This window comes from Anopheles maculipalpis, chromosome 3RL, assembly GCF_943734695.1.
Source record: "Anopheles maculipalpis chromosome 3RL, idAnoMacuDA_375_x, whole genome shotgun sequence".
In the NCBI taxonomy this organism is placed as follows: domain Eukaryota; kingdom Metazoa; phylum Arthropoda; class Insecta; order Diptera; family Culicidae; genus Anopheles; species Anopheles maculipalpis.
In genome coordinates, this window is record NC_064872.1 from 20,191,666 (window position 1) to 20,219,551 (window position 27,886).

At 40.0% G+C, this 27,886-nt stretch overlaps 2 protein-coding genes across 2 annotated transcripts in view; both read right to left on the reverse strand.

The window, feature by feature from the left end:
• LOC126565490 (uncharacterized) overlaps nucleotides 1–27,886 on the reverse strand; it is a 500,287-nt gene that overhangs the window by 198,967 nt on the left and 273,434 nt on the right. The window lies entirely within an intron of this gene.
• On the reverse strand, nucleotides 525–4,077 carry LOC126565857 (cytochrome P450 4C1-like). The gene is made up of 8 exons (XM_050223066.1): nucleotides 3,837–4,077; nucleotides 3,563–3,760; nucleotides 3,255–3,443; nucleotides 2,913–2,985; nucleotides 2,692–2,818; nucleotides 2,437–2,625; nucleotides 895–1,202; nucleotides 525–799 (listed from the first exon to the last, which is right to left on the reverse strand). Exons 1-8 carry the CDS (start codon nucleotides 4,009–4,011, stop codon nucleotides 526–528), a joined length of 1,533 nt encoding a protein of 510 aa, XP_050079023.1. The 5' UTR covers nucleotides 4,012–4,077; the 3' UTR covers nucleotide 525.

Genomic DNA, 27,886 nt, shown 5'->3' on the forward strand with positions numbered 1-27,886 from the left:
TCAATTTAGCCGAAATTATTTCGTCAAGTCGGAGGCATCCTCCGGTCTCAATCCGTTGAACGGGACAAAGGCCCGGCTCAGCAATAACAATTTATCACTCGTATACGTCTGGTGCTAGATAAAACAGGTCTAATTAATTGCTACAATTTCAATGCATGATCGTAAAATGAAGAAAGATCGTATATCATTGTATGTTTAAAAAGCTTTCAAAAGAAAGTAAAACCGTATTGTATGAAACTTTTGTTGTTGCTCTGTTCGACCTTTTCTCAACTATAATTGGTAAACATTTCCTTATCATCTAGCATAATGCATTGTTTACCAAAAACACTTCTTTTCTTATATTTAAATGTCAAAGAGTTTATTACATAAACCAACGATTCAAATCACAAACCAGAAAAAATGAGCTTACCTTATCATATTCTTATCTATTTCAAATCATTTCTAAACCTCAAAAATTTGCTCCAAACGAAATTTTAGCATTTAATTTAAAAATAATGATTTGATCGCTCTTTCCATCCACTTCACCTACTTGCGTGATTCCAGGTACAACAGTACACCATCCTTCGGACGTGTGATGAGTTCGTGCATAATCTTCTGCTCCTCGCGCGTACGCACCGAACGCAACCGGAAACGGCGCAGTATGGTCGATACAATGCTCTTCTCCTCCAACAGTGCAAACTTTTGCCCGATACAGTTTCTTGGTCCAGCGCTGAACGGGATGTATGCGTACGGGTGGCGATTTTCGGCATTTTCCGGCAGAAAACGGTCCGGATCGAATTTCTCTGGTTCCGGATAGTACCTGTGTGTGCGTGTTTGGGACATGAAATAAAAAAGAAGATGAGTAAAACAAAAAAAGAAGGAAGCACGATGCCACGGTTCATCGGTGTAGCGAACCTTTCATCCCGATGCACATGGTACGCATGAATTCCCACGATGGTTTGGGCCGGCACATGGTAACCTCCGAGCTGGATGTCCTCGCTGAGCGTTCGACCGAAAAAGGACACGGACGGATAGAGCCGCAGTGCCTCCTTGATGCACCGTTCCAGCAGCTTCAGCTCGTTCAGATCCTGCATCGTGGCCGGTCGGCTGTCACCGGGTGGAAAAATCGACTCAATTTCCTCGCACACCCGCTCCTGGACGTCCGGATGAAGGGCTAGCAGAAACAACACCCAGCTGATGCCAGCTGTCGTAGTGTCGTGTCCCTATCGGAGAAAAGGGGATGAACAAATTGAGTTCGATGTAGTCCGGTCGTTGTTGCGATCGCAGTGGTCGCAAAGGTAAAGGCAGCAACAGAAGCTTGTCTGGCGTGCGTTATGATTGAGAGCCGCTGAGGTGTAATTTAGTGAAACCAGGTAACCTTTAGGAAAACTGATCTTCACCAAATGGGGTATTTGGGATGGAAAATTGAACAACAGATGATGGTTTATTGGTGTACCTGGTTCATGTTCTTCGCAAACAACGTATGGATGGAAGCAAAATAGCGAAAGCAATACATACATTGTGGACTTTTGCACCTTTTTATAGGCGATTAATCAACACTAAGATGACTTTATATGGTAAAATTTGCTTAAGGGAAAGTAAACCCAAATAAGAAAAGCTCAATCCTTTATCAAAATACAAAACAAAAAGCTTGTGCAAAATACAAACTTTGACATTCTTGCATTTTAAACGGTTGAAGCAATATTACAACCCTTTATTGAGTAAGTTTAAGTTTTCGAAAGAATATAAAATTAAAATAGTAAAATTACGACAAGAAAAGACGTGCTGATTAACCGAGGCAGGCAACGTACAATAGGAGGTCATTTGTGTCTGTTAAAAAGCTACAGAGCCTGTGAAGAAAAAAAAACGTAGGAGTGATAGATTTTAAAATGATTTGTTTTGTTTTCTTTAAAAAGGAAATAATTAAAAAAAAAACATTTTCCGCTGAAATTAAAAATGCATGAATAGATACATATATGAGATTGAAGCTGCTGAACATTTATAAAAAAACTTACATAACTCAGTTTTGAAAAAAAAAAAATCAAACACATTGTTGAAGCATATTTTGTTACAATTTACAGTAAATTTGAGAGTAAAACTTAACCTGTCGCTTCATAAGGCTTCATAACAAATTAAGAAGAACTGAGCTTCGTTAGCTTTTTATAGCTAGTTTGTGGAAACAATCACAGCATTATTATACTCTTTACTGATTTCAATGGAGCCACATTTAATAAGTGTGTATTGCAACACAATATTATAGTCACATTGAAATGATAAGCACAATAAAAAAATCGTCTTTTAGTGCTTCTATTCATTTCACACAACGTACTCGAGTGGTTTCCAGCAAGGAAGCCTAAAAGTATGCAATTGGTTTGACACATCGCTGCATTTATAACTGACTAATGTTTTCAAACAATTCAAAACAAAGAAACAACATCTGGTTGGCTCACAACCTACCTCAAACATGAATGTGTCCACCTCCTCTCGTACGTCCTCATCAGTCATAATATTGTGCGCCTGGTTGCCTTGCAGCAATAGATCAAGAAACGCCAACCTTTTCCTAGCTCCAAACGTTTCTCCATCGTTTGATTCGGAGTTGGCATTTTTCTGTGCTGATTCCAGCGCTGCTTTTCTGTCGCGAATTACCTTTCAAATAATAAATTAAAAATAAATTATTTAAGGTATTACAATATAGAAACAAAGCTCATATACCTCACGCGAATATGTGTGAACAGTCTCGAGCGCATTCGTGTACCGTGCGGCAAAACGGGATCGAAGCCAAATAAAATCCAAATGCAACCAGGGACGAACCATACGCTCAACAAACAGTCTGCTTAGTCTGCGGAAACGATAACACGAAAAGATACATTACATTTCTGGTAGTACGAATGGCATGTAACGCAAAACAACACGCTCCATTGAAATCTACTTACTCGCAGACCGCCTTGACGTAATCGTTCTCCTCACCTTCGCTCTGAGCATTAACCTTTACTCCCATTGCGGTTTCTTTCGAGCGAGCCGTGCAACAGAAAGAGACAGAAAGATAGAGACAATAAATACCACAACAATCCATTAAAGGCCATGTTGACAGGAGGAAGCATCCCGCGAAACAATCCCTCGAAAATCCTCAAACAGAGCTCATACATCAAACCGGTCTGCGTTCATTCCTTGTGGGTCGAATTTGGAACGCAGCCAAGTCGATTGATCCCTGGTGTAGTACCTAGCGCCAGCGGTTTTCCGCACTGCGTGCCATCATCACTACGCTACAGACTTACCGCAAATGATGTCCAGAGCCGCCTTCGTGATAAACGGATACATGTTGACCGGTTTGCCCGTGTCGGCGTACGGCTGCAGGTGTTCCACGAGCTCCTGGCTATTCTCCGCAAACACGTCACAGAATCCGTCGAGGATGTTAAAGTGGAAGGTCGGTGTGATGAGCTTACGGTGCTGATGCCAACGTTCACCTGTTGCACGCCAAGGTTCGGTTGGATTTGGTTCGGCACAAGGCAGCGTAAAAGAAAATGACATTGTCAATCAATAGCGTGTGAGGTTTTCGCAAGACCTTTCGCAAGGTTGGTGGTACCTTTGGAGGTAAGCAGTCCATTGCCGAGCCAATCGTGCAGAAAGCGGTACATCGTGGCTTTTTCGATGTGCTTGCTGGAACCGATCACCTGCTCGACAAATTCCGGCTTACTGATGCGTACTTCCGGGGTCATGCCCGTCCATACGCGATGGATGTCCGGATAAGCGCGAGTCCTCGCGTCCAGCAGATAAAAAATCTCTACAATATTTATACTTCATTGCTCAAAAGTTTTGTTGAAGTCGTTAACCATCCCCCAAAATGTAGATTCGCTCACCATGACGCTTTTTGCCGAAAAACGAATACATTGTGCCCACTATCGGGTACGCTTTTGGACCCGGTATTTTCTCGAATATCTGGCTCAACTGCCATCGCTTCATTAGCCACTGTAGGTACACCGCAAACAAAACAAACACCACCACTCCATGGAAGATCGTACTGAGCTCCGACATGATGATGAACGACCACGCACGCACCGGACCCCACGCACCACGGAAACAGGTTTGCCGATGTGTAATAATGACCCACTTATTTCGCACCGTTCGAGGGTAGCTTTAACGTCACAAACAGTAGCACAGGTCAGTGTGGTTGCAGCCGATTAACACGAAACAAATCTTGAAACCTGTTTTTTGTTGCAGCTGTTTTTTAATTAAACTATCAAACTGCTACACTGCTTGAACTGACTTTGCTAGAGCTCCCGGAGGATCGTTGCAGTCGATCGAGAAGCAAATGATCTACTGGTTCAAAATTAAACTGTTGCTTGTGCTAAATAGAGTGAATTTGAAGCCCAGCCACCGGGGCTTAGCGTCAGAGAACAGGCACGAACATTAGTCACTCACGGAGTCTAGGCCACTTCTAGGCCCAGCCGTGGTTGCTGTAACTGGTGAAGCGTACATCCACGCTACAACCCGTTCCATGGCACTATGGGAAGAGCAAATAATAAGATGAAAAAAAAAATTTTAAAGTCTTCTGGAAATGAATTCTTTTCTTATTCAAAGAATGATTGAAGGTGTTTTTTATGGAGTTATCTCATGCTTAAATTATGTTTTAAATAAAATAAATAAAAAAGGAAATTCAAAGGGGATTTTTTTATTCATGTAGGACGGCTATTCAGCTGGATTTTACATGATCAGCTATGATGCTGTCAAGAAATATTTTCTTTGCGTCTTAAGAGTTTTTTTATAGTAATTCACTTTTAATTGTTATAAAGATTATTTCTATTTTATTTATTCCTTCTTTACGTTTACTTTAAACACAGTTGTTTTAAACTTCCACGTGAGCTCCCATTAAACACGTGCAAACTCCATGAATTTCATACTGACATTTTAATTACATTGTGATTACAACGCTACGATCAACCTCCAGTAACTCATTCTCTCACTGACTGCTGGGTGATGCAGTTGGCTCCGCAACGCTGTCAGCAGTGGTCCATCACGCATGCATCCAATGAGCGACCAATGGTTTTGCCTCTAACGGCCTTACTCTACCTGGTGCAGCGGTTTTATGTTTGTGTTTTAAGCAGCGGGCAGCACGCGCACATAACCGTTTGCAAAAACAGAAGATCGCTTGCTACCATTCTCTAGCAAGTGGTGCACGTTATCGCCAAACCAAGCGATTCTCGGAATGCATGAGGCGTTTCGCTAATCGATCGATACGATCTATACTCGTACACAGTACTCGCTGGCTCGCCTATCTGTCTCTCATTGTTTGTGGCGCTAAATTTAGCAAAACAACGGCATGGCTTTGCTGCTCAAAACCCATTCATGTGGAACATTAAAAACAAAAATAGATCCTCGGCAATGCACAAATGGCACCAGGAAAGAGTCTGCGTCGTTGGGTGTTAATTGTTAATGACAAATTGTTTCACAGCAATACCGGCTTCGACTAGCATTGCTTATCAGGGCTGCTTGATCGTTGAGGTGCTACATAATTCCAGGAATTTGTATTATCTGCTAAGGAAAGGCGGCACCAGAGTTATTGGATTGAACTGGACCGAACTCGAACTAGTGATTCAATGATGCAAATGGTAATCAGTAATGGTGTGATAATGAATTTGCATAAAACGTTGTTTTACATAACAATTCACTAACTATAAATAACTGATCATTAGTTCTACTGAGTCTCTGAGCAACTGAGTATCTGGATAACTTTACGGTATGTTTTGTTAAAATTCCATGATAATAATTCATGTTTCTTTTTTCATTCAAGCAGTCTCTCAAGAGTCTGCAACTAACAATTCGTTTGGATAGGACTAACGTGGTAATTTCTCCCATTCGATCAGAGTTCCTGATACCTCCTCCATCATGATTCATCATGATTATTATCTGACTTATAATCTGAATAAATGTGCCGTACTGAACACGTTAAGAGCTACAAACGCATAGGTTGATTAGTTAATTTAAAGATTCCTTAAAGTAGCCTTAAAGTGTAAGGCTTCATTCGACTGTTTAAAGGATACATTTTTTTCGTATTTGTTCGGAGACCCTGACTAATGTCATATTATCTAAGTCATGTAGGGATATACCATGGATGCACCGTAAATTGAACTTTTTCTTCCTCTTCTTGGTCTGCTCAACCTTGAGCACGTTGCGCAGACATGGCCAGTTCTCCAATCAGTTTCCAGGAAACTTGGTCTAGGGCTGCAGTCCTCCATCCACTCCTGCATCCGATCTCCGACAGGTTAGACTCCACTTGATCCAGCCAACGAGCTCGCTGTGCTCCTCTACGCCTCGTGCCGAACGGGTCGATCATCTGACCCTGGTGGGATATGAATTTTTCAACCTTATCACTTGCCTCAGCCACCGTATCTTTCTCGCTTTCACTACAGACAGGATATCAGGATAAAGAGCACTTTTAATAGATTATTTCTATACTAATAATATTAATCGTATTGATAGGATGATTCAATTCTTGGCCCCTCGCCGGCGTTCCTATGTTTTCATAAATTAACGTTTTGTGGTTTCTGTTATTTTTGTGTGAAGATTTTAAAAAATAATCGCTTGTCAATAACTTTTGATTCTTTTTCAGGAAAAATCCCTAGATAAAACACCGTGGGCTTTTGAACGCAATAGATTGTTACAAAATTCAACGAAATCTTAATTTTCAAGCTGCAATAGGTAAAAATCTAACTGCGTAGTTCTTGCCCGCCTTCGTTTTATAGTAGTAGCTTTGTAGCAAACTGTGGCACTAAGTAATGTAATTGCAAACGTTTATGTAGATTTGTTTTTGAACTCGCTCTGCATGAACAATATTAAGGCATTTTCTTTCTTTACTTTTTTCCTTGCCCTTTATCATTATTTTAATGTTAAAGTGATAATTTGTTTCAGACTTTTTTGAAAACAATGGTAAAATGTATCACAAAAAAGATCTTGAACCGGAATCTTCTGGAACTTCACATAAATTATGTGGTTAGATTGTCATGTAAACAGCGATAGTATTGAGCAAGGAGAACTTCATTACATACACCTCATTAACCTGTTGAGCGTGGAGCGCTCCGACTGTTCCTTTAAGCCGTGGGATTTTGCTCAGCCTCAGAAGATTATCAAACCGATACGATACTTGTCTCGTTCTTGAAGACACGAAAAAAAGTTACATCCAAAAGGGATTGTGGGTTTTGCAAAAGTTACTCAGACCCTTTCCCTTCATCTCAAAGACTGGAAAAAACGTACAATTTTTCCTACTTCAAACTCGTTTTGAGGTAGGGTCAACCATCACAAGGGTGCGAAAAATCGTCACAAAAATCGTACCTCATGTGTGATTGTTGGCTAAAAGTTTCAAAGTTGGAATAAACAAGCAACATCACCCTGGTATGGGAAGAATAGAACGAGGTGATAGAATCACAAATTTTTGGGCCAGTTTTTTCTTTGCCATTTTTTGTTGCATTAGTTTTTCACTCAAACTGAAGTCGACTTCACCTACTTCGCATACAAACAGCAAACGGTACGGTACGATATTCTACGGTTGAGTGACAAGAAATGGTTTTTGGGTGGCATCCGTTCGGTAGAGAAACCATTTTTTCTTTATTTACTTACTTATTTGCTTAACTGAGTGTGATGTGAGAGGGCAAAAGTCGAAATTCGTCCATCGTTAGGGCAGGGTGTCGAGTTTTTTTTTTGTGTACAAATTTGTATGCGTTACGATTTGATGGTTTCACGTTCAGTTTGGTCAAAACTAGGCAAAACTAACCGTAAACACTCCACCAACTCATGTGTATGATGAGTGATGGAGATGGTGATTTGCGTTCTCCTTCCACCGACGAATTAACCGGCTGGTAAAATCAAAGTTGTGCTAATGAAATTGCTCGAGATGAAATCATATTACAACTGTTCGCCGGTGTTACCCGAAAAGGGCGAGAGATTGAGTCCCCAATCCAAGATTCAACAGCCGGCCGAAAAAGAGCATCAGAAAAACTGCCCCACCAAAGGACCGAACCCGATGGTTTATTAAATTCATACTTCAATGCTTCCGGTTTGCGTTAAAGTTTCGGGGCTTCATTTATCATGCGGACGGGTATGAACGATGAAGCCAAGCAAAGTGCGGACATTCCCTGACGTTCCACAGTACGGCACAGTTGCGGTGAGTTTGAGAGCGATCGTATGCAGTTTCGTTGGTAAGTCTTCGGTCTCCATTTTATGTGGCTGGGTTTGAGTAGTCCGTATCGTTGATGGAGGCGAACCGGAACTAACAAGTAGCGCCTAAGCGTGTATGCGTATGTAGCCATGGTTATTGGCATCCTCAAACGGAATACTTTCCCACAAATTCTGTCGAATCACACCTGAAAGATGACGATTCCCGAACAAATGCTCGCATTCTTCGAGATAATTATAGCCAGTAGAAGATTAAGCTATGGGTGGACGGGGTCACGAACATGTACAGGGGCCTCATGTTCAGTTTATCATGTACAACGCTGTACAAAGAGACGAATGCTGGCGAAATACATAAAGTCTTTAAACTAATTAGAAGAAAAGACAGACTGCATACTGCGAGCTTCCACTGTCCAACTGTATCGACACGATATATACGCTTCAACAATTCTCTTGCGACGGCATCCACTGCCAGCAGTTTTTTGGAGTTAGGAATTTGACTTGGAGATTGAATTAGAAACTTCATAACATCTACAACAATAACTTTTAACCAAAATTACAATCTACTTGTCTTTCATGTCCTGATAATATCTTTTAAAATCTCTCGCAAAACAAAGCCAAGATAATAAATATATAATCAGTTTAGGTGTCGTATCATTATTAGGATATGCTGAATGAATTCATTTATATGAAAAAAAAAGAACTAATCCTAAGCTGCCCTACGAGCTCGTGATCAGGCTGGAATGACTCTCTCTTACATGTATACTTTTAGGACGCACCTAAACACGAAATACAGTAATTTCAGCCAAGGTTCTAGTTCATGTAAACGCTCTCTATTCTACTGCATAAGACACAAAACGAGAAGGCCGTGTAGAGACTTTAGAGATATTTTCTCTAACATTCGAGTTCCACAATAGACATACATGTTTGGGGTGCTTGTGCAAACCATTCAGTAAATTTCGTTACAAACACCACATTCGTGGTAAACGAACCGGGTGTACTTCGTCAAATCAGTCCTCGGCGGGGATTCTTCACACAGCACAGCAGCGGCAGCAGCTCTCGCGCTCTATCCGCAAGCGTGGAACGTGGAAAAGCTCGTGAAGCAGCATCATCAGCGGTGGTGACGGTGTAAAATGGTGGCTCATAAAAAAAACGTTCCAATTTTCTCGTTTTCAATGAGGAAAAGAAAATACAGCACAAAGCTAGCCTTTACAAAATGCCATACTTGCCTGAGACTACATTCTTTTATGCGCCAGGTGTTGCGAAGCCCCCGTACACACCAGTCTCGTCATCATCTCGTCTGATTTAGCCGGTACAAGCGAAGGTGCAAAACGCCAACAACACCCTTCGCGGGAAGTTGATGTGCACGACCTTCTTCTCGTTAGCTGCAACATTCAGCCCTGGGTCTTCTGCAGTACACTACACGGTAGAATGGGGCCCGATAAAAATGAAAGAAAGGCGCGCGTAATGGTATTTTGCAGTGCGCTTCAATCTACACCGGTACCTCTTCACTTTAAAGCGCCGTTTCGAGCCTCGTTCCCAACGTTGCTTCTGCAGAAAATGAAGCATTTTACTACCGTCGCCCCGTATCGTTGGATGCTGCTGCTTCGGATGTGCCAAAACTGGTAACCATAACACCGCGTAGTTAGCTGTAAGAACGAGGAAAAATAAATACACTTTCCAATCTGAAGAAAATCGCACGTTGGCGATTTATACGCCTTGCATCCGTCGGAAGTTATGGGAGGCTTTTATGAGATGGTAACGGTTCGTGAACCTTTTGCGGCCAGCTTCCATAAATGTACCAATCTAAATGCAGCCTCACGTACAATCAATGTTTAATTAGCGTAAGCTAATTGCTCGACACTGCACTGAAGGTAGGGACTTGCCGTTTGTATCATCTCGAAGAGTTCTTCGGCGGTTTCGGATAAATTTCTTCGCTACTCATCGCTACATCCCTGATTGTGCCTCTTGATGGTAGGTTTTCCTGGGGAAGATATCTTACTCGTAAGTGAGTATGTGTGTGCAATCTCAGCAGAGGCACCCGTTAAAAAGGATCTAAACGGCTTTATGATGACGTGTACGAGAATCGTGCAGTGTAATGTCACGTTTCGTGGGATGCTGGGTATGCGGTTAAGTGTTATTTGATTCTGAACTTCTGACAGCGCTCCTGTTTGATCTTTGCAAAACGTGTGTGTGTTTTTATGCTTGATTTTTCAAAAGACTTTTTAGGTTTGAATCGCCAAAAAAACAGAAATATTGCATTATATGGACTTCAATAGAATGGACCTGAATGAATCCAACCTTTGGAAAGAATTGGTTTATAAGTTATAACTTGAATGAGACTCGTTTCTATACCAGAAAGAATATTTCTCCTCTATTTCAACTGCTTGCAAAACGATGGACCGCAAGAATTGTGTATTTGTAGAAAGAGAAATTATTGTTCAACAAGGCGAGGATACATTAAAAAACTATTGCCTGGAAGTATGCAATTTTCGATTAAACTCATACAAAAATTACTTAAATTACTTTCTAATTATTTCAACGGAGGAAATTATCGATTTCACTCATATTTAATTTAATAAACCAAAAAAAAACCACAACCAAAATATGTAAAAGTTACCTTTTATATTTTACTTAACCACTCTCTACTAAAGCAGCGTTTTTGTTTTGCTAGAATCTCTAAAACGATTTTCAAAACCAAAGAAGCATAACTAGATTTTATTCAAAATCGACAAATCAACTATAGATAATATTAGGTCGACGCTGTACAAGCATTTAAACCACAAAAAGCGTGGCAAGTATTTCCCTTGCTTGACAAGCAATGGATGCTTGCTAAGAATCTCATTCAATTAGCGCAAACAGTCTTAAAAATAACGAAAAATGCTAAATTTACTTGATGCAGACTGATCATTTTAAAAAGAAGAGGAACAAAGAATAGAAAGTCAGTTTAAGTTAAGCTACAATAAGATTTGTTTGCGAATATGTTCAATCGATCGGACAAAATACTCTTATAATTCACAGACTTCCTTTTTGGTTTTTAAATTACAAAGAATATGGAAAAACTGCACTTGGAAACACACAAAAAGTTAATTACAAATACAATCACTTTGGTCCGGCAAACAGTCCCATTCTTCGCCCGATAATCTGATTACATTCGTTACATCGCTCCAGAGCTAATTTAAATACTCCCGGCTCGTGCAACTGCATCCTGGTTCGGTGCATGCAAGCAATAGGGGAAGGGGAAAATTAAAAACAACAACGTACACATGACTGCATTGCACTCAAGACTCAATTTTCATCCAAAAACACAACCACACACTCACCCCCCCAGTCACAAATCGGTTCGGGCAGAGTTGTTGGTTTTGGTTCAGCGTTTCGACTGTGAACAGGGTGAACGTAATTCAATTTGTTACGGCCAATCGAGCACGTGCACTTGCATCTCCCGGATGGCATCTCTTCTTGGTCGGAATGCGCCGAAGCGATTCGCCAACAGGATCAGAGAGATCGGATCGAGCGGAAGCGGAAAAACATACATTATTCATTTGAAGTCCTTTTACCCGATCCACGCTCTGCTTTCCCTTGCCTTGAGGGCTTCATCAGGAACAACCACCAGGAATGGTGAAAAATAGTACATCGAAGTTTCTGCCGATTGTACACTTTTGTCTGTTTGATCAAAGTTTGTTTCTTTCAGCGCTTTCAAACCAATCGGTAATTCATGAAGTTCAGGTCCCAAAACCTGTGTCCGGTGTTGAGGGGCAAAGATAGGAATCATCGGCTGAGTTTTCCAAGTTTTCGCCTACATGCTCGGAGTGCCGGAAAGCGGTTGCAACGAAGGGGCTGCAATGATTGTTATTTATTTTATTAACTTCCATTTGATTTTCACATTCATTTCTATTTCCCAGGCGGTATGGTGAACCAGAAGAGTCCAAATGGTGGGGAACAGTGCAACTAATGCATTGTCCTACCTACCTTCTGAGCTTCCCTTTGAAAGGCTGTCGGGCGGGTTTATCCGTTTCTCTTCCCATACATCCGGCATTCGAAGATAAATAAATAAGCTTCAACATATGGAAGGAAAGAAGTGTATTGTCCTACCCATCTGCCACCACTGCTGCGACTACTAGTAGACCGGGCTCTAATCGAGTCGAGCGTCCCCAGAGACGGGACCATCCTCTCGGTAAGCGTTTTCGATGTGAGAAAACACTTTGAATTACGGACACTAAATACAATCGGCTCTCGCTTACTGTTCCGGGAAAGTTGAGAAGGCAGAAGAAGTGCTTCGATTTTCACTACTCAACCACACACACACACACACAAACTCATACACACAAACACTCTACCAGGGTTGTCCGCGAAAGCAACAAACTTCAGAGCAGCTTACGGACGATGCTGGAGCGCTAGAGCGTTAGTCGGTCGGTTTCAGGAAGCTTTTGAGATTTAATTTTATTACACCACCGTACCCAGTAGTTGAACCAACCTGTAGGTCGATCCTTTGCAGAGAAAGGCGCACACTGACTCAGGAATATACGCCGTTGAAAAGCGTGAAAAAATGCTACACCAACACCGACGTCTTTGGCAGCTTGCGCTCATCAGGAGTTTATTGTGCTTGATTTAATTTATGGCGTATTTGTAACGTGCGCACGTGGAGAGTGTTTGTGTTTGGAAGTTTCTTGATGATAATGTTGGCTGAAATTCAACCGATAGCGACCAGATTACTTAAACTAGAAAAAGGAGACATTGGTGTGAAAAAAATCCCATATTTGACATTCAAAAATACCTGTTGCATTTAAATTAATTATAATAACCCAACAATACTTCACGTGTTGGGTGATCTACGAATTCAATAACAAATTTTTATGACCAACAACACCTGTCAGGTAAAGGTGGAAGCAAAACTCTCATGGCCCTTTGCTACCATCAAGCGCTTGCGAAGAGGAGAACGGTCAGAACCAAGACTTGAAGGTCGATTCGGAGACCATCTCCTATAATTCATTCCAGACCCTGTCATACTTTGTAGTAGTAGTAGTAGTAGTAGTAGTAGTAGTAGTAGTAGCAGAACCGTTTTTTATTGACAGTAAGTTAAGTATATATTGAATATATTGAAACCTTTGCACAGGGTTAGTTTTTATTTTCCTCATTATTCTTGAATAACTGCGTAGCCTTGTTGATTAAGAGCTAATTTATTTTCCTTTAAAGAAGGCTAGGTTTTGGGTGGAAAATTAGCAAAACCCACAGCAGCCCACAACCCAAAAGATTTTTTTTTTGTTTTATAGAAAGACATCAGCTTACGAGAGAAGAAAAGCTTAAACCAAATCTAAATTATCTAAACAGTGATTAGAGTGAGCATTGGAATTGGGAAGGAGTGTAAGGATAGATATGAGAGATAAGTTATCAATAGGTATGAACGGTAAAGCAATAATCCAATAGGGAATTTGGGTTGTTACTAGGTCTTGAAATGTAATGAGGGTTCAACTTTGATATAAATACTTCAATAGTTTCATTGTTGCAAATTATGAGACTTATTTCTAAACGAGAGGGTTTAAAACCAATTTATTTTTTTTTTATTTATTTATTTACAATTGATTATTACGATCCAGTGCCATATTGTAAACACCGCTTGTGTTGAGTAGATTTTCACATTTAAAAAATTCTTTAAAAATAAATTTGGATTCTTTGCAGGCCCGATCTCTCCAATTTATTGGCTTCGCGGATGACATCGACATCATCGGACGGACAACTGCGGCGGTGTGCGAGGCGTACACCCGACTGAAACGCGAGGCCAATAGAATTGGATTGACTATCAATGCGACGAAGACAAAATACCTACTTGCCGGAGGCTCTGACCGTCTATCAGTTGACGGCGACGATCTAGAGGTGGTAGAGGAGTTCTGCTACCTTGATACGATCGTAACTTCGTACAGCAACGTAAGCAGCGCAATTCGTAGGCGCCTTGTTCTGGGGAATCATGCCTACTACGGACTCGACAAACTCCTGCGATCCAGAAGACACCAACAACACACAAAATGCACGATTTACCGCGCCTTGATACGTCCGGTAGTCTTCTACGGGTACGAGTCTTGGACTGTGCTGACGGAGGACGCCAATGCACTCGCCATTTTCGAATGGCGAAAAATTATTGCTCATGAGCTAACGAATGACCTTTCATGTTATCAACAGTAAATGGCAATCAAGCGAATGCTTGATCAATTTGATGGCTCCTTGATTTATAAAACCTACAAGACAATATAAATCTTTTATCAGGAAAATAGTTTCCTCGACTAAAACGATTGACTTATTCCATGAACTGACGATCATTCAATTCTGTTTCATTCATCTTCTGTTCCATAAAATCTTATGTTTTAAGTGTGAAAAATATTCTCTAACATCAATCTTGTTAAAGCTAACGCTCTGCTGGCAAGTTTCGAATCCATTTTTCATTTACTACTTCATTTTCCTGATAATTATTACCAGCCTTAATCTCATTCCATTCATTCGCACACCATCAAAAAGTTCAATCTTCTTTGTTTCGCTGATTAGATCCCTTATTTCCATTATTACCTTTCCTTTGCTGAACCACTCATTTCCTTTTCTAGCACACTTCGTACCGTAACAAGTTTTCCCCACGCTGTTAAGCCCTATACCACTCCCTCTCCTCCCCCACAGAAGCAGTGATTGATTTCCGGAAGAAAGCTTAACGCTAGTCCAACCTTCATTTCCGTTTACTGTTTCGCCGCATATTTCCTTCCATAGCGCGCACACTGATGAGTTCCCGTCCGACCAATTGATGCACCACTGCAAGGATTCACTGAGTTAGGTGGTGCGTGCGATGCTATCGTTCGCCCACCTGAGGACGGGGTTAAAGGATGCGAGAAATAAATTAAATATTGCTAAAGTTCACATCACTGCATTTGCAGAGGGCCGATGTTATGAGAGCATAAATTTTACCACATTCCAGCTATCCGCTTTGGTCCGGGGTAGGTTGGTTTGGTGAAAACTGACAGCATATCCGCTCGGGAAAAGGATCACACGAGCTGCCGCACGGTTGCAACGGTTGGTCATAATACATATCTTTCTATGTGTGTGTGTTCGTGTGTATGTGTGTGTATATGTATGTGGTTAACCTTTTCACGTTGCTAGAGATGCTGCCAACCAGGTGGAGATATTTCAGGCTCCATCGAGACGGCATCCCGACCGATGCACGTGTAGTTATGGTTTGGCGTGAGTGTCCATGCACTAATGCTGATGCTGCAACTCTGTCGACCATATGCCGGTACACAGCATGAAGTACATTTGAGCTACGAGTGTGTGTGTGTGTGTGTGTATGTGCCAGCGTATGTATGAAAGGCGAGTTTTTCTGTGCCGTCTAAACCGCATGAAAGAGCATGTATGATGAAGGTATTACGCTGCACAGCTTGAGAAACGTGCACCAGTGTACCAGCTTGAAGTAGGAAAAACAAGCTGTTTGGCAATTTTATTGCACAGTTGCACTCGACGGTAAGAAACACATACTTTCCGTGCTTGATTTTTTTTTATTTGAATTTGTTTTAGAAAAAAATAATCATTCACACTAGCATTAGGTGCTTCGTTTATTGTGAGCATGACTGTAGAATAGTATCAATCCAGCCAAGTCATACCCATAAGCTTAGCGTTTTTCGTGCCTTCGTGCTCTTTGCATACATTAATATTTAAAGGATTAAGCTTTTGCTCTTTTGTTATTTCCTGCACGAAAATGGTTCAGGTGAGGCGGCAGTGAGCGATACAGCGGATGAGTGTGCATACTGACTGTTGGTATCATAATGGTGAGTGGGAACGTTAAGTGAATTTGGACGAACCTAATTGTTTCAGTCAAAAGACTGTTCGTAAATTTGCGAGCGAGTAGGAAAAGAACTAAAAACTAAGCTTCGAGAAAAAGAAAAGATCGACTAAAATGTGTATTGCCCAATACTTTGAGGATTGTTTGATCATTTCTGACCAAAGAATAGTTTTATTATGCATGACCTAAAAAATGATTTAAAAGAAGTTATTTTAAGATAGGTATGGCAGTCAACTATCAGCATATCAGCTGAAGTGATGCAATGCATAAATTAAGCAAGAAAAATAACATAACTTCCAGAATTAATAAACTAACTCGAATGAGATTTAAAACAATGCCATAAATGAAATATGAAAAGCAAGAAAAATGGTTTAAATAATAAACAAATAGTCCAACTTAACAGCAAAACATTCATCAGCTTCATGTTTCTTTTTTATCGATGAATAAAAACTCCCTCGTCGACTTGAGATATTTTGAATTATTTGGGATATTTTGCAGTTTCAGTTCAGCAGCATAAAAGCTCAAAGAGGCCCCCAAACAACAGATTACTGCTTCCACACCCCTTCAAAGGTCCCCTGCTAGCACGTCCGAGGCGCTCAAAATGCTTGATGATTGCCCAAACTTTGGAAGAGTTGACCATTCTAATAGTGAACATTTAAAGTCCATCCAATGATAATAATAGAGTCTGTTAGAAAATTTAGACACCACCGTCCACTGAGGGCCACACTCGAAAAGGGGCTCCCCGTAGCACCTCTTCTGTGCTCTGTGCGGTCTGTGCATCAACCCGCTCCTCACGCTATAAATTGCGTTACATTTTTCTATACTACGCTGGACTATTACCATGCATCTCCGCGTGTTTGTTGTTTCGATGGACCCACAACTTTCATTCTGCTTGAGGCTTAGAAAGGTCTTAACCCACCACTGCTCATTAAGTCAAAAAATTGAGCGCATCATATTCTTGTATAAGAAGGGTAGAAGAAGCAGATTAAACGAACTTTTTTAGTACTGCTTTATTCAGGTCTGAAAAAACGTCAACCATGTCAGAATTTTTATTGACCATGATCAAAAATAAACATCTGGAGAAGGAAAAGTCAAGTGAAAGCATGGATCTTCGGAGTCATGGTGTCGGAGGATTTAAAAAAGCAACTGTGGTTCACGATCAGTCACGTTACATCTTCTTTACTTCACAAAAGGCCTGTGAGATTTATAGTTGAAGGAGCCATCTGCAATAAAATATACCACAAAAAGGACAACATTAAGAGTTCTAGCAAATCCCAAGTATGGCAACCTAAACCTGCGGAAAGGATATATAAAAAATGTGTTACGCAAAATCACGGAATTATTGATAAAAAAGTCGTTTTTTCAATTGTAAAAATTCTTTTTGTCCGATATCTTTTACCGATTCAGATATTTGATTAATTTAAAATAAGCCTCTTAAAACCCATAAATAAAATCAGACCATTAGTTGACCGTGTTATAAAAAATAGAATGTTTTGTTCTGAACGAATGACAACGGAGAACTAAGGAAAAAAATGCTGAACTCAACAATCTAAACATCGTTCCAAAACTGCACCATATGTATTAAAAAAAAAAAAAACATGAATAGAAAGCTTTCGAAACAATGGTTCTCCAATATAGGTACATTACATTTTACCTACTGACGCATCCTGCTTTGATAGATAAAGTGCATTCCGGCAGCCCGTTGCTTTTTTTTTCAATATTCAGAACCAGAGTACAAGCGCAGTACTCTTTGATGATATTAAAAGGTTTCCCAGCTTCGTTCCGGTGCGCCACGGTGTGCTATTTTCATTGATTTTGGATTTCCTGTTACATCGTTCCGTTACAAAAGCTCTGGCTGGCGGTCGGAATGTAAATCTGTAGCGATGGGAAAAAAACGAGGTGCATAGCTTTTTTTTCGCCCTTTTGGGTTGACGCAAGTCCGATCCGATGAAGTTCGTCGAATTCGTCCCGTTCGGCTTGCAGCACTCCATCCATCCATCAATCATGTCCGAACGGTTATCCTTTTATCCAGCCGTACGTCTGCTAGTGACGGGTTACTTGAGCTGTTCCGGGTGAAGAAAACGCACCACGCAAGTGTCGGTGGCAGCTGGGTATGGTTCGAAATAGGTTTAGGGTTGGAGAATGTAGAGTGAGCTTTTGTGGGCTCGTTGAACACTTCTACCTAATGCGGCATTGCGTGATGTTTTCATGCAAACAATAAATCACAACGGTCGTTTGTACACATTTTGAAAAGTAAATGTTTTTTTTTTTTCCTGTTTCCTCTCGATTATTAAAGCTTTCTTCTGTGAGTTTTAATTTTCGTTAAAAAAATGCACGTAGTATTAATAGACTTGCACCACTTCTAAAGCGGTTTATTCATATCTGTAGCAGGTTTTGTGGTAATTCTCAAGCTGCATTGTGTTGCATCACTTGCACGGCGTAGTACCAAGCTTGCCAGGAACATTTTCTTCTCATCGCAAAAAAAAAAAACCACACACACACCACACCACACGACTCTGACATTTTCGTAGCAGTGACAGCTTGTTTCCAAAGAATAAAAACCATACTTTGATGCTTACCATCTAAAGGATCTCGATCACTTACGCGACATGAGTAACAGCATCACTGCACCCCCGAGCGCTTAAAACCACGAGCTGAGCCAGCAACCGAACTGACGCATTGATTTTGCATCAGAGCGTATATTGCTTTGGTCAGAAGCTTTCCTAGCAACCCCAGTGCGATCGTCCTTCGATTCTTCTCTTTCTCTCGCTGGATTAGGTGCCAACGAACATCGATATGGCAGACACAGATTTTCCCACCGCAGCACGCTTTGCTGGTATATGTGGCCGGAACAAGAGGTGTTACTGTTCCGTTTACCAACCAACGTGTACGCTGTACTACCCTCCGCGAGAAACGAAAAATCCATGGAAATGAAACAATAATACGCCAATGCTGTTGCTGTGTCAATCATTGTGCCGCTGTTCGGAAATGCATTTGTATGACGGATTTTATTTTGTGCATTGAATTTTACATTTTCGCGTTGAACGGTTCGCTGGTGTTCGGACACGGTGGATTTTGACGATTGTTATACTAACAAAATAAAATACAACATGCAACATAGTGGTTGTGGTTTTTGAATGCACACGGATTTTATCATAGCACGAAACATGTGACTGATGACGGTGGATGCTTTATGAAAGAGATTTATTTACAATAAGCAGTTTGTTTTATTCTCCTTTGATGGATGATGCAGATGTAGTAGACCTGAGATATGAGACGTTAATATAATACATTCGGTGAAGGTAGGATGAAACACTGAGCAATACGATAAAGCCATTAGGAATAAAGGGGCAAAAGAATGATAAAGATCGGTGTTTTACATTTTGTAAACTCTTAAAATGTTGAAGAGTGTATACCTGTATTAAATGTAAATTTAAACAGTTTTTTTTTATTTTACGCCGTTTTCTATCCGCAAGCAACGATTCGTATTAAAGAAAAGTGTTTTTTGATGAATTAAAAAAACTAATTTCTAAAGCATTAACAAAATAAAAAACTATCGAAAGTTTATTGAAATAATTGTTTGCATTTTTACGTAACTTCGTATGAAAACAATTTGTTAAAGTATTAAACACCTTGTGTTACACTAAAATATTATTGAAAATCTAAAATTTTAATAGAAAAAAAAACCTGAAGCGGGCTTTAAGACTATAAAAATGTGATTGCAACGCGGGGGGCGGTCTGGATGAGATTTGAACCCCAGTTCTATAATGTAAAATCTGGCGTCGTTTGTGCCACCGGGCCGCCCCTAATACCTCACACCACATCCTAACAAAGTAAAGTATAAAAAGTTAATTTTTGATATAATCACGCAGCAGTATTTATTTTTGTAATTTTTTCCTTCAACATTCCGAAGGATATTGAACCGCTGTGATTGTTGGGCATTTTTCTACATCTTTATTGTTAAAAGTAATTAGCAAGTGAATTTTCCATCTTGATATCCTGTGTCGATAGCTATTCGGATACTCTCGCTGACGCGACAGACAACGTTAGGTTTGTTCCCATAGCTAGCGCCTTAGGATAAAAATAACGCAGTCAGCTTTGTTCTTTGGGACAGAATCGTCGATAATAAAAAAATAGATGCGCCTATTTTTTTATTATCGACGATTCTGTCCCAAAGAACAAAGCTGACTGCGTTATTTTTATCCTAAGGCGCTAGCTATGGGAACAAACCTAACGTTGTCTGTCGCGTCAGCGAGAGTATCCGAATAGCTATCGACACAGGATCCTCCAGAACCGACACATTCAACGCTTCGAAGATCTTTCCTCATTCATCTATCTTACTTTTTGATGGTTTCTACGTCACGTAGGTGTCCCGAGTAACAAAGCTGTATACCAACGTGCCAAGCAAGGCAGAAGAGAATTGATTATTGACAGCACCACGCTATCCAAACACAAAATTCTTCTCTGAACCAGCCTCTGACACGTGAACCAGTGAATAGTTTCAATGCCAATGCCAGTGGAAAGAGCATCTCCTAATCGATTGTTTTATTGTTCAATTATGAGTCATGCGTTTCTAACATCTACACGAACACGTTTTTATGTTTTTATGTTCAAGATTAAGGTTTATTTACGATCATAAAGATGCTCCGCTGCTACTGCCACCCGATAGAAGAAGATTGCTGACTCGGCGTCCAGAAGAACCTCCCTTCGGCTGCTTTTCCCTTGGTATCATGCTGGGTGTGACATTCTTTGAGTATCAGATTACCGCTGAAGCTCCGCAGTTACGTTGGACAAAAACCCAGTAACGATCCACTCTACAACTTGAAACCTACCGATCCGCACCTACGCAACTTATTATGGTTAGAATCCAGTCCTGGTGTTTCATGTTTGGCTTGGAACTCTTTGCCGAGAAGTGTGTTGTCATAATTTTCTCTAGGAAGCGCTCTATCTTTAGCTTCGATAACTCGTTGATCGGATCTGATCATGATCGTAAAAGCTTTGTCAAACAATTAGATATGGTTCTTAAATGCAATTAGATCTTCTAGGAACAGCAAGATCATGTTGTCATCAACGGTAATTAGCTGAAACACCTAGCATGTGGTTCACGCAGCGCTAATTATTCCGGTTTGCTTTGAGCTCCTGCAGACCTCACGTGGAATACGATGGCCGCTGCGTGCAGTTGAGCATCGATCCCATAAATCGATCCCATGCAGCCTAACTGCAACGCAAAGAGCATATTTGTGGCAGGACTTTCTGGCCACCGACTTAATATCTATGTCCCGGCGAAATAGCTTCGGGTAAATTGGAGGAACGTTTGGTTTTGGTGTTTTGGTGCCTTTGATCCCCTTCTGAATGTCATGTCATGTACATGTCGCGTCTTGCGTTTGTAAACTGTGTCCGCCTTCCATGTCTGACCTCATCTTCTCAATTCTGGATCACCACAATGTTATAGAATTAAATTTAAGATAATTTTGAAAAGATCAGTTATAGATCGTGGTTCTATTTTAACGAAACAATAACGTAAAATAATCATAACATCGAAATTCTACTATCTAAATATACTCAAGCTGAAGATAAACTAACCTTATTTAGGAAAACCAATGGTTTTTACAACCAAATTCAATTACCATATTGTAAATTCCACCTTTGCCACATACAACCCAGCTTTTACAATCAGTAACCTCCAGCAAACAATAGACTTTTGTCTCGAATAAAGGTAAAAGGCTCAATATTTTATAAAGCTACAAAAGCAAGTTTTTGAATCACAATTCAACCTGCATAAATATGCAGTTACAGCGTCATATTGGAATAATTCTTACTATTTAATAAAAAAACTCATAATTATATTTATGCTTCTGATAACTTCTCTGAACAAACCCCCAATATGGTCCCCAATATGTATCATTCTTTTCTCTCCCTCATCTGCACTAACGCTCCTTCCCTTCGACAAGTGACAGAATCTTTTCTCGTATCGCATATAAAAGTGTTACCGTAAAAGTTAAACGCGCGATATTTGCATAAATTACCATTCCAGCCACTACCCACACCCAACATATTCTACGCAAACTAAAGTAGCGCCAAAACAAAAAATCGGTTACGTACTCATAAAGACAACACAACACAAAAAAAAACATAACACCCAAATACCGATATTATTAACGACAAATGCTAACGGAATGAGAGAGAGAGTGAAGACACGCCAGATAAAAAAAGAATCTGAAACGTGTCTCGTCACGTGAAAAGCTGCACAACATAATAAAAACAAAACTCTTACCCTCACCGGCATGAAGGGTGTACTTTTTCGACAGAATTTTTTGTTGTTTCTATTGCTCTTTCACGAAAGGAAAAGAAAATAGAAACAAAAAAAAAAGACAAATTTGCGTGATGGAACTGTCGAACATAAAATTTTTACCAAAATCACACGCAACACACTCACAGCATCACACGCCATCTTTCAGCCCGAAAGCTCCATTGACACCATCGCCATCAGCATCATCACCATCGTCACCATTGCGCTAAAGGGAGTGCGTGAAAAGCATCTGGATTCGGTGGCCTCCACCCTGTTCTGGAGCCACTCTGCACAAGAAGGCAAGGGAACGGGGACGGAGGAACAGGAAGGTTTAGGGGTTGAGTATGATGGGGGATGAAGTGGCATAAATTGTGACAAGCGCGAAAAAGATGAAACACGATAAATATTCAAATTAGCCGTGACGAAATTACCGAGCCGAGCAATAATATATGCATTCTACAAGTGAACAAACTCGGCCATTTCGTTTTTCTCTTGCTTTTTTTTTTTTTCATTGTTGCTCTGCTCCCCAGGTCTTGCGAATTCATTTGTTCCCCTTGTTTCATCACCGTTACCATCCCGTGAGGGAACGCGGAAGAACGCGAGTGGCACATTTCATCCGCTTACCTTTCGCAAAATGGTTTAAAACATTTCACCAACGTTGCACCGGTGTTCATTGCTGGAAAATCATTCCACCCATGTTCAAGTGCTTTTTTCGCACTCATTCCTTCTTTTTCACTCACACGCTTCCGTTGAAAGGGAAGCTTTGAAAAAAAAAAATGATATTTTCTTCGCGGTCGAATGGTCAACGTTTCCCAGTTGATGGATCGACGAAAACGGGTGATTCACGCGTGAGTGTGTGTACGTGATTGTATGTGTGCATGCACATGGTTTAAACACATTTTTATGCGTGATGATTTCGTTACCATTTTCGTGACACATTGCAGAGGGTTCGTGTGCGTGTGACATGTTTTGGAATATTGTTTGCTGTTGCAGCCATTTTCGTTTTAGCAGAAAAAGCGCGAGGTTAACGCGTGCCAGCGATCAATTTTTCAACGTCAACAAATTAACTTTTCCGTGGCGTTTTGGTGGTTGTCACGGTGAGGTGAATAATACCTTTTCGCAGAACAAAGCATGCACGAAACATTAAATCTTAATTTAAATGCTTTAATAAACATCTCACCTTAAAAACACTTTATCTAAAAGGGAATTGAACTTCTTTTTCAAGTAGCCAATAACCCGTCTGACTAAGGAGTTTCTTCATTGGGAAATAGGTGCCGAAAAAACTCGAAATGTCATTAAACGAAGGTTGACTTTTGCTGTTTCGATAGTGCGAGTAATAATCAACTGACAAGCTCGTTGGCCTTCGTCACGTCAGGAGGTTGATTGTTTAACCAAAAGGGGAGCGAAAAGATCTTCCAATGCCACCGTTTTCCATTTTGTTTAAGTTCTCTCAAACACCAGCCACTTCAACTCCTCCCCGCGATGCAGAAGTAGTCGAGAAAGTAAGATAAAAAAGAGAAGAAAATAATTTCAGAAACAAAAGGAAAACCAATCGTACAACACATAATCTTCTTTTCCAGTATGTGCGGTGTAGTGGAAAATCTTTAGAAGCATTCGCTTTGCGCGTACTAGTAAAAATGAAAGAAAAATAAATATGAAAAGGAAAAGAGGTATCCCTATGGAAAAAGGAGATACTTTGGCTGGTTTGTAAACAAAGTAAGAAAAGAATTTTTTCTTAATTTATTTTTCGTTTCGTGGTGCAGAAACAATGTTCAATTGGCTTAAAGGGTTAAGTCGGGATTTTCCATCGAAATGCAGTAAATTGTGAACGGTACCGATAATTGAAAATTTATTTTTCGCCTACAGTGGAAGGTAGGAAGAGAATTTAAAAGTACCTTCAATAGTGTTGAGGTCACTGTTTTTATTGCATTTCAACTTATTCCAAAAATACTTACAAAGGGCTTTATTAATTATTTTTCGTAGCATTTTCTTTGAAATATTTTTGGTTTTTTAGTCACTCAACGGTGAAATATTATCCTCTTTATTTTACAAAAATAATGAGACATATATCAAACAAAGACAAATATCTATTTTTTTTTATTTACAATTAATAATGACGGTTCAATACCGTGTTGTGCTTGTGATGAAGAAATTATGTAAACATAATGAAAAGGCAGTTTTTCTTAATTCTTTGCTTATTCAGGGCATACTCTAATAAACATAGACAAACACATCTGACAAAAATATCCTCAACAGGTCAACAGAAACTGGATGACATTTTCTGTACTAAAGAAATCCTGTGTATGGTTACGCTCAGTGCAAATTGTATCAGGCTCATATTTTTAAGGTACTTGCATGATTAATATTGGAATAAAATGTTTTTTGGTAATGCAGATTCATAAATATTATCACAGATCAAAGAAGGTTAAAGAGAGCTAAAAAGAGCAAAGCTTATATTTTGAAGATAGCCTGGCTATTGCTATGAAAATAAAATAAAATGCAAGGATATTTTAACGATAGAACAATGTTAGCCCCACGTAGTTATTCGTTCCCTATCTAGAAGATTGTTTATGGCAACTTGTAAGCATACATTATTCCAAAACATTTTTTTTCCTTTAAAAGCTTACTCATTGCAAGCGCGTTCTATTCGAAAATATTTGAGATAACCCATTTATTCCGTCCATTTAAGATTCCTCCCATTCGTCCCATTCAAGACTGCGTTTCAATCTCAACTATTTGTTGAAGCTGTTCTCCATCATTGGCTTTTAAACTTCATCGCATAAGTTCGCTGACGGCACCGTACCTTCCTTTCAGTCTTTCTGCACATAAAACCATTTGCTTCCACTAGTGCTTCTTTATGTGTCAGGCACATTGCCCAGTGTCTAGTAAAACGCGAAGCTGCAAGTGCTTCAATTTCGGCTGATTAACAGTGTTTCGGCCGTTCGAACGACGATGCTGGCTGCACATTTTCACGACCATTTCGACCGTTGCCTGCGCTGTTTGAAACAACTCGAACAAGAGAGATAGAGTTAAAGAGCAGAAGGGAAGAAAGCGGAGGGCTCATTGAACTACTTGCTCGGTGCAGAGATTGAAGAAAGCTGTTCACCCTTAAAAACATTACCCAGCCTGCGGCACTTGCCGATTTGCCTCTCAGAACGATAATCGTGGCCGTGTGCAAACGGCACAGCAAAACGGGGTTTGCCAGTAAGGTTTCTTCGTTCCAATTATGCCAAAAGCACGATATTATTATTCTACTTTAAAAGAAAAATCACGGCCGAGACGAAGCGAGACGAGTGCTTTATTTGGACATCTGTTTCGGATGCAGTTGAGGCGGAAACTTTTGGCAAACAGGCAACCAGGCAAACCCGGCAGCAGACACAGTCAACGAGCAAGCGAACGATTTCTCTTCTCGGTCGCCTAACTTTGCTCATTATGTTCGATGCATTTGCGATGGTAATGGACGCTTGCCACTATTGCCAAGAAAATGCGAACAATAAACTGTTTCACTTGAATTGATTTTAGTTTTACGTTTGCAATGGTTTTACTTCATGGAGATGAAAAGTACAGGAAAATGCCCTCTCCAACATATTTGAAACTGTTTCTAATATTTAATTAAACAATCAGTCTAATTGTTTCCATCGGAAAAAATCGAAGCCATAAAATAATATAATCTAAGCATAACATAAAATTCTCCACCCACACATGCCCAGGTCCCCTCAAGATCCGATAAACGATAGCCCATCGATGGAAGCATATTTCTTGTGCTTAAAACCATCCATGGAACGTTGTCACACTTACCACAGGCCAACCGGGTGAGAATCGTACGAAAGCACAAATCCAGAAAGGTAATAAAAATCTATCGATAAAGCAAGTGAACCCGCCTGCCGGCGATGCGAGTTTGGTAATGTTTCACGCCCACAACCGATCGGGGTAAAATGGGTAAAAGATAGCTTTTCTTCCTTAACCCAGAAAACCGCACGGATTCACACCGTGATCAAGTACGGAGTGCGGGTAATGCGACAAACTAATATATCTCACCTTCTGCCAAAAACCTTTACTCCACTTAAATGGCTCGCTAGTCGATAGTAATTTCAGTGTTCCTTCTGGATTCTTTTTGGCAAAAAAATTGTCATTTTCAGTAAAAAAAGAAACGGATGTTGAGGTAAAACAATTTTAAGCTCAAGTTGAAAATAGTGGCAGTGCTTTGGATGGTGGAAAACGAAGGATGAAAAAAAAAACAGTACCTCAAAATGACACTTCACAGTAAGCTGCCCACTATGGGGTGGATTGCACAGATACGTGGTGTTGGTGTTTTATTTTATAAAGTATTGATAGAACGTGCTGCTTTTTGGAACATCAATCTCAGAAGATTAGAAGGTTCACTTCAATAGCAACTTCTTGATTTTTTATATATTTTTAAACTATTTTACTTACTATCGTATGTTCCTGATTTTAGTAAAAGTTTTGTAAGTAAAGATTTAATAATGAAGTATGAATTCACTACTCTAAACTCCAAATCTTAAAAATTTCAGCTCTTAAAATCTTAAAAAAAGGTGGAATAGGCCATTACAAACCCCCAACCACGTCAACTGTAAGGTACTGCGCTTCTCAATTCATACTGATTTATACCAGTAGTTTGTGAGATACACCAAAATCGTTTGTTTTATGGGAGGAACATTTTTAAGTGTGCTACAAAAAGTTACAAAATAGTAGTTTAAAAGATTTTGATAGCCTTTAAGTTTATTCTTAAATTCTAACTACGAGTGATCACAAATCGTGTCTTCTCGTTCATTAAAAGCACTAGGCGCCTCCATTCTTCAAAATTCGCTTAAGTTTTTTTTATTCCAATCGCAAATTCGAATTTTACATGAACAGTATCGTGTAAAGTATTTTAAGATTTTTTAAATAAAGTTTCGCTGACTAGTTCTTTGTACGTATTGTTATAAATTCAATAATAGTGCATTAAAATTTACAATTCTCATAATAACTCGAAATAATAATTTTTATTTACCAGCCCATGGTGAACATCGAGAAGGATATCCTTTACCTTTTTTACCGAAAATAATATTGGATGAGAGTGCTGCATTCGTTTCAGAAATAATAGTTTTCCTTCACTGGCAAAGAGTTTCCCATTGATAGGGCTGGTCAGTTGATAGCTTGCGGGGAAAATGGGAATGCCTCCGGGTAGTACTGCACCGGAATAGATTCACGTAATGCCTGGTGTCCCATTACAAAACATCCTTCTCGGCCGTCTTGGGCACAGGGCAGACCTTTCTTTGCCTTTGGTTGTTGGGAAAAACTTTCCCGTAACTACTACCCATCCATGGAATTGATAGAAATCGTTCAGCTACCGAGCGACTTGTGAACAATTTTACAACTACCACTACAAAAAAAAGATGACCAGAAATGCTTCTAGAAAGGACACCCGCTCTTGCGAAAGATGATCATGCACCGGTGTACGGCACAAAGGAAGGAAAAACATATCCGTAATATCACCAACCAACACTTCCAGCAATGCCCGCCGGCAAGCAATTGGAAGTAGAAGGGTTTTGCTTTGCTTTGAGATGAGTTTTTTTCTTCTTCCTATTCCACCGTAGAATTGAAAATTGAAATGAGGAAAACTTTCGCAATGACAGACGCTTGCG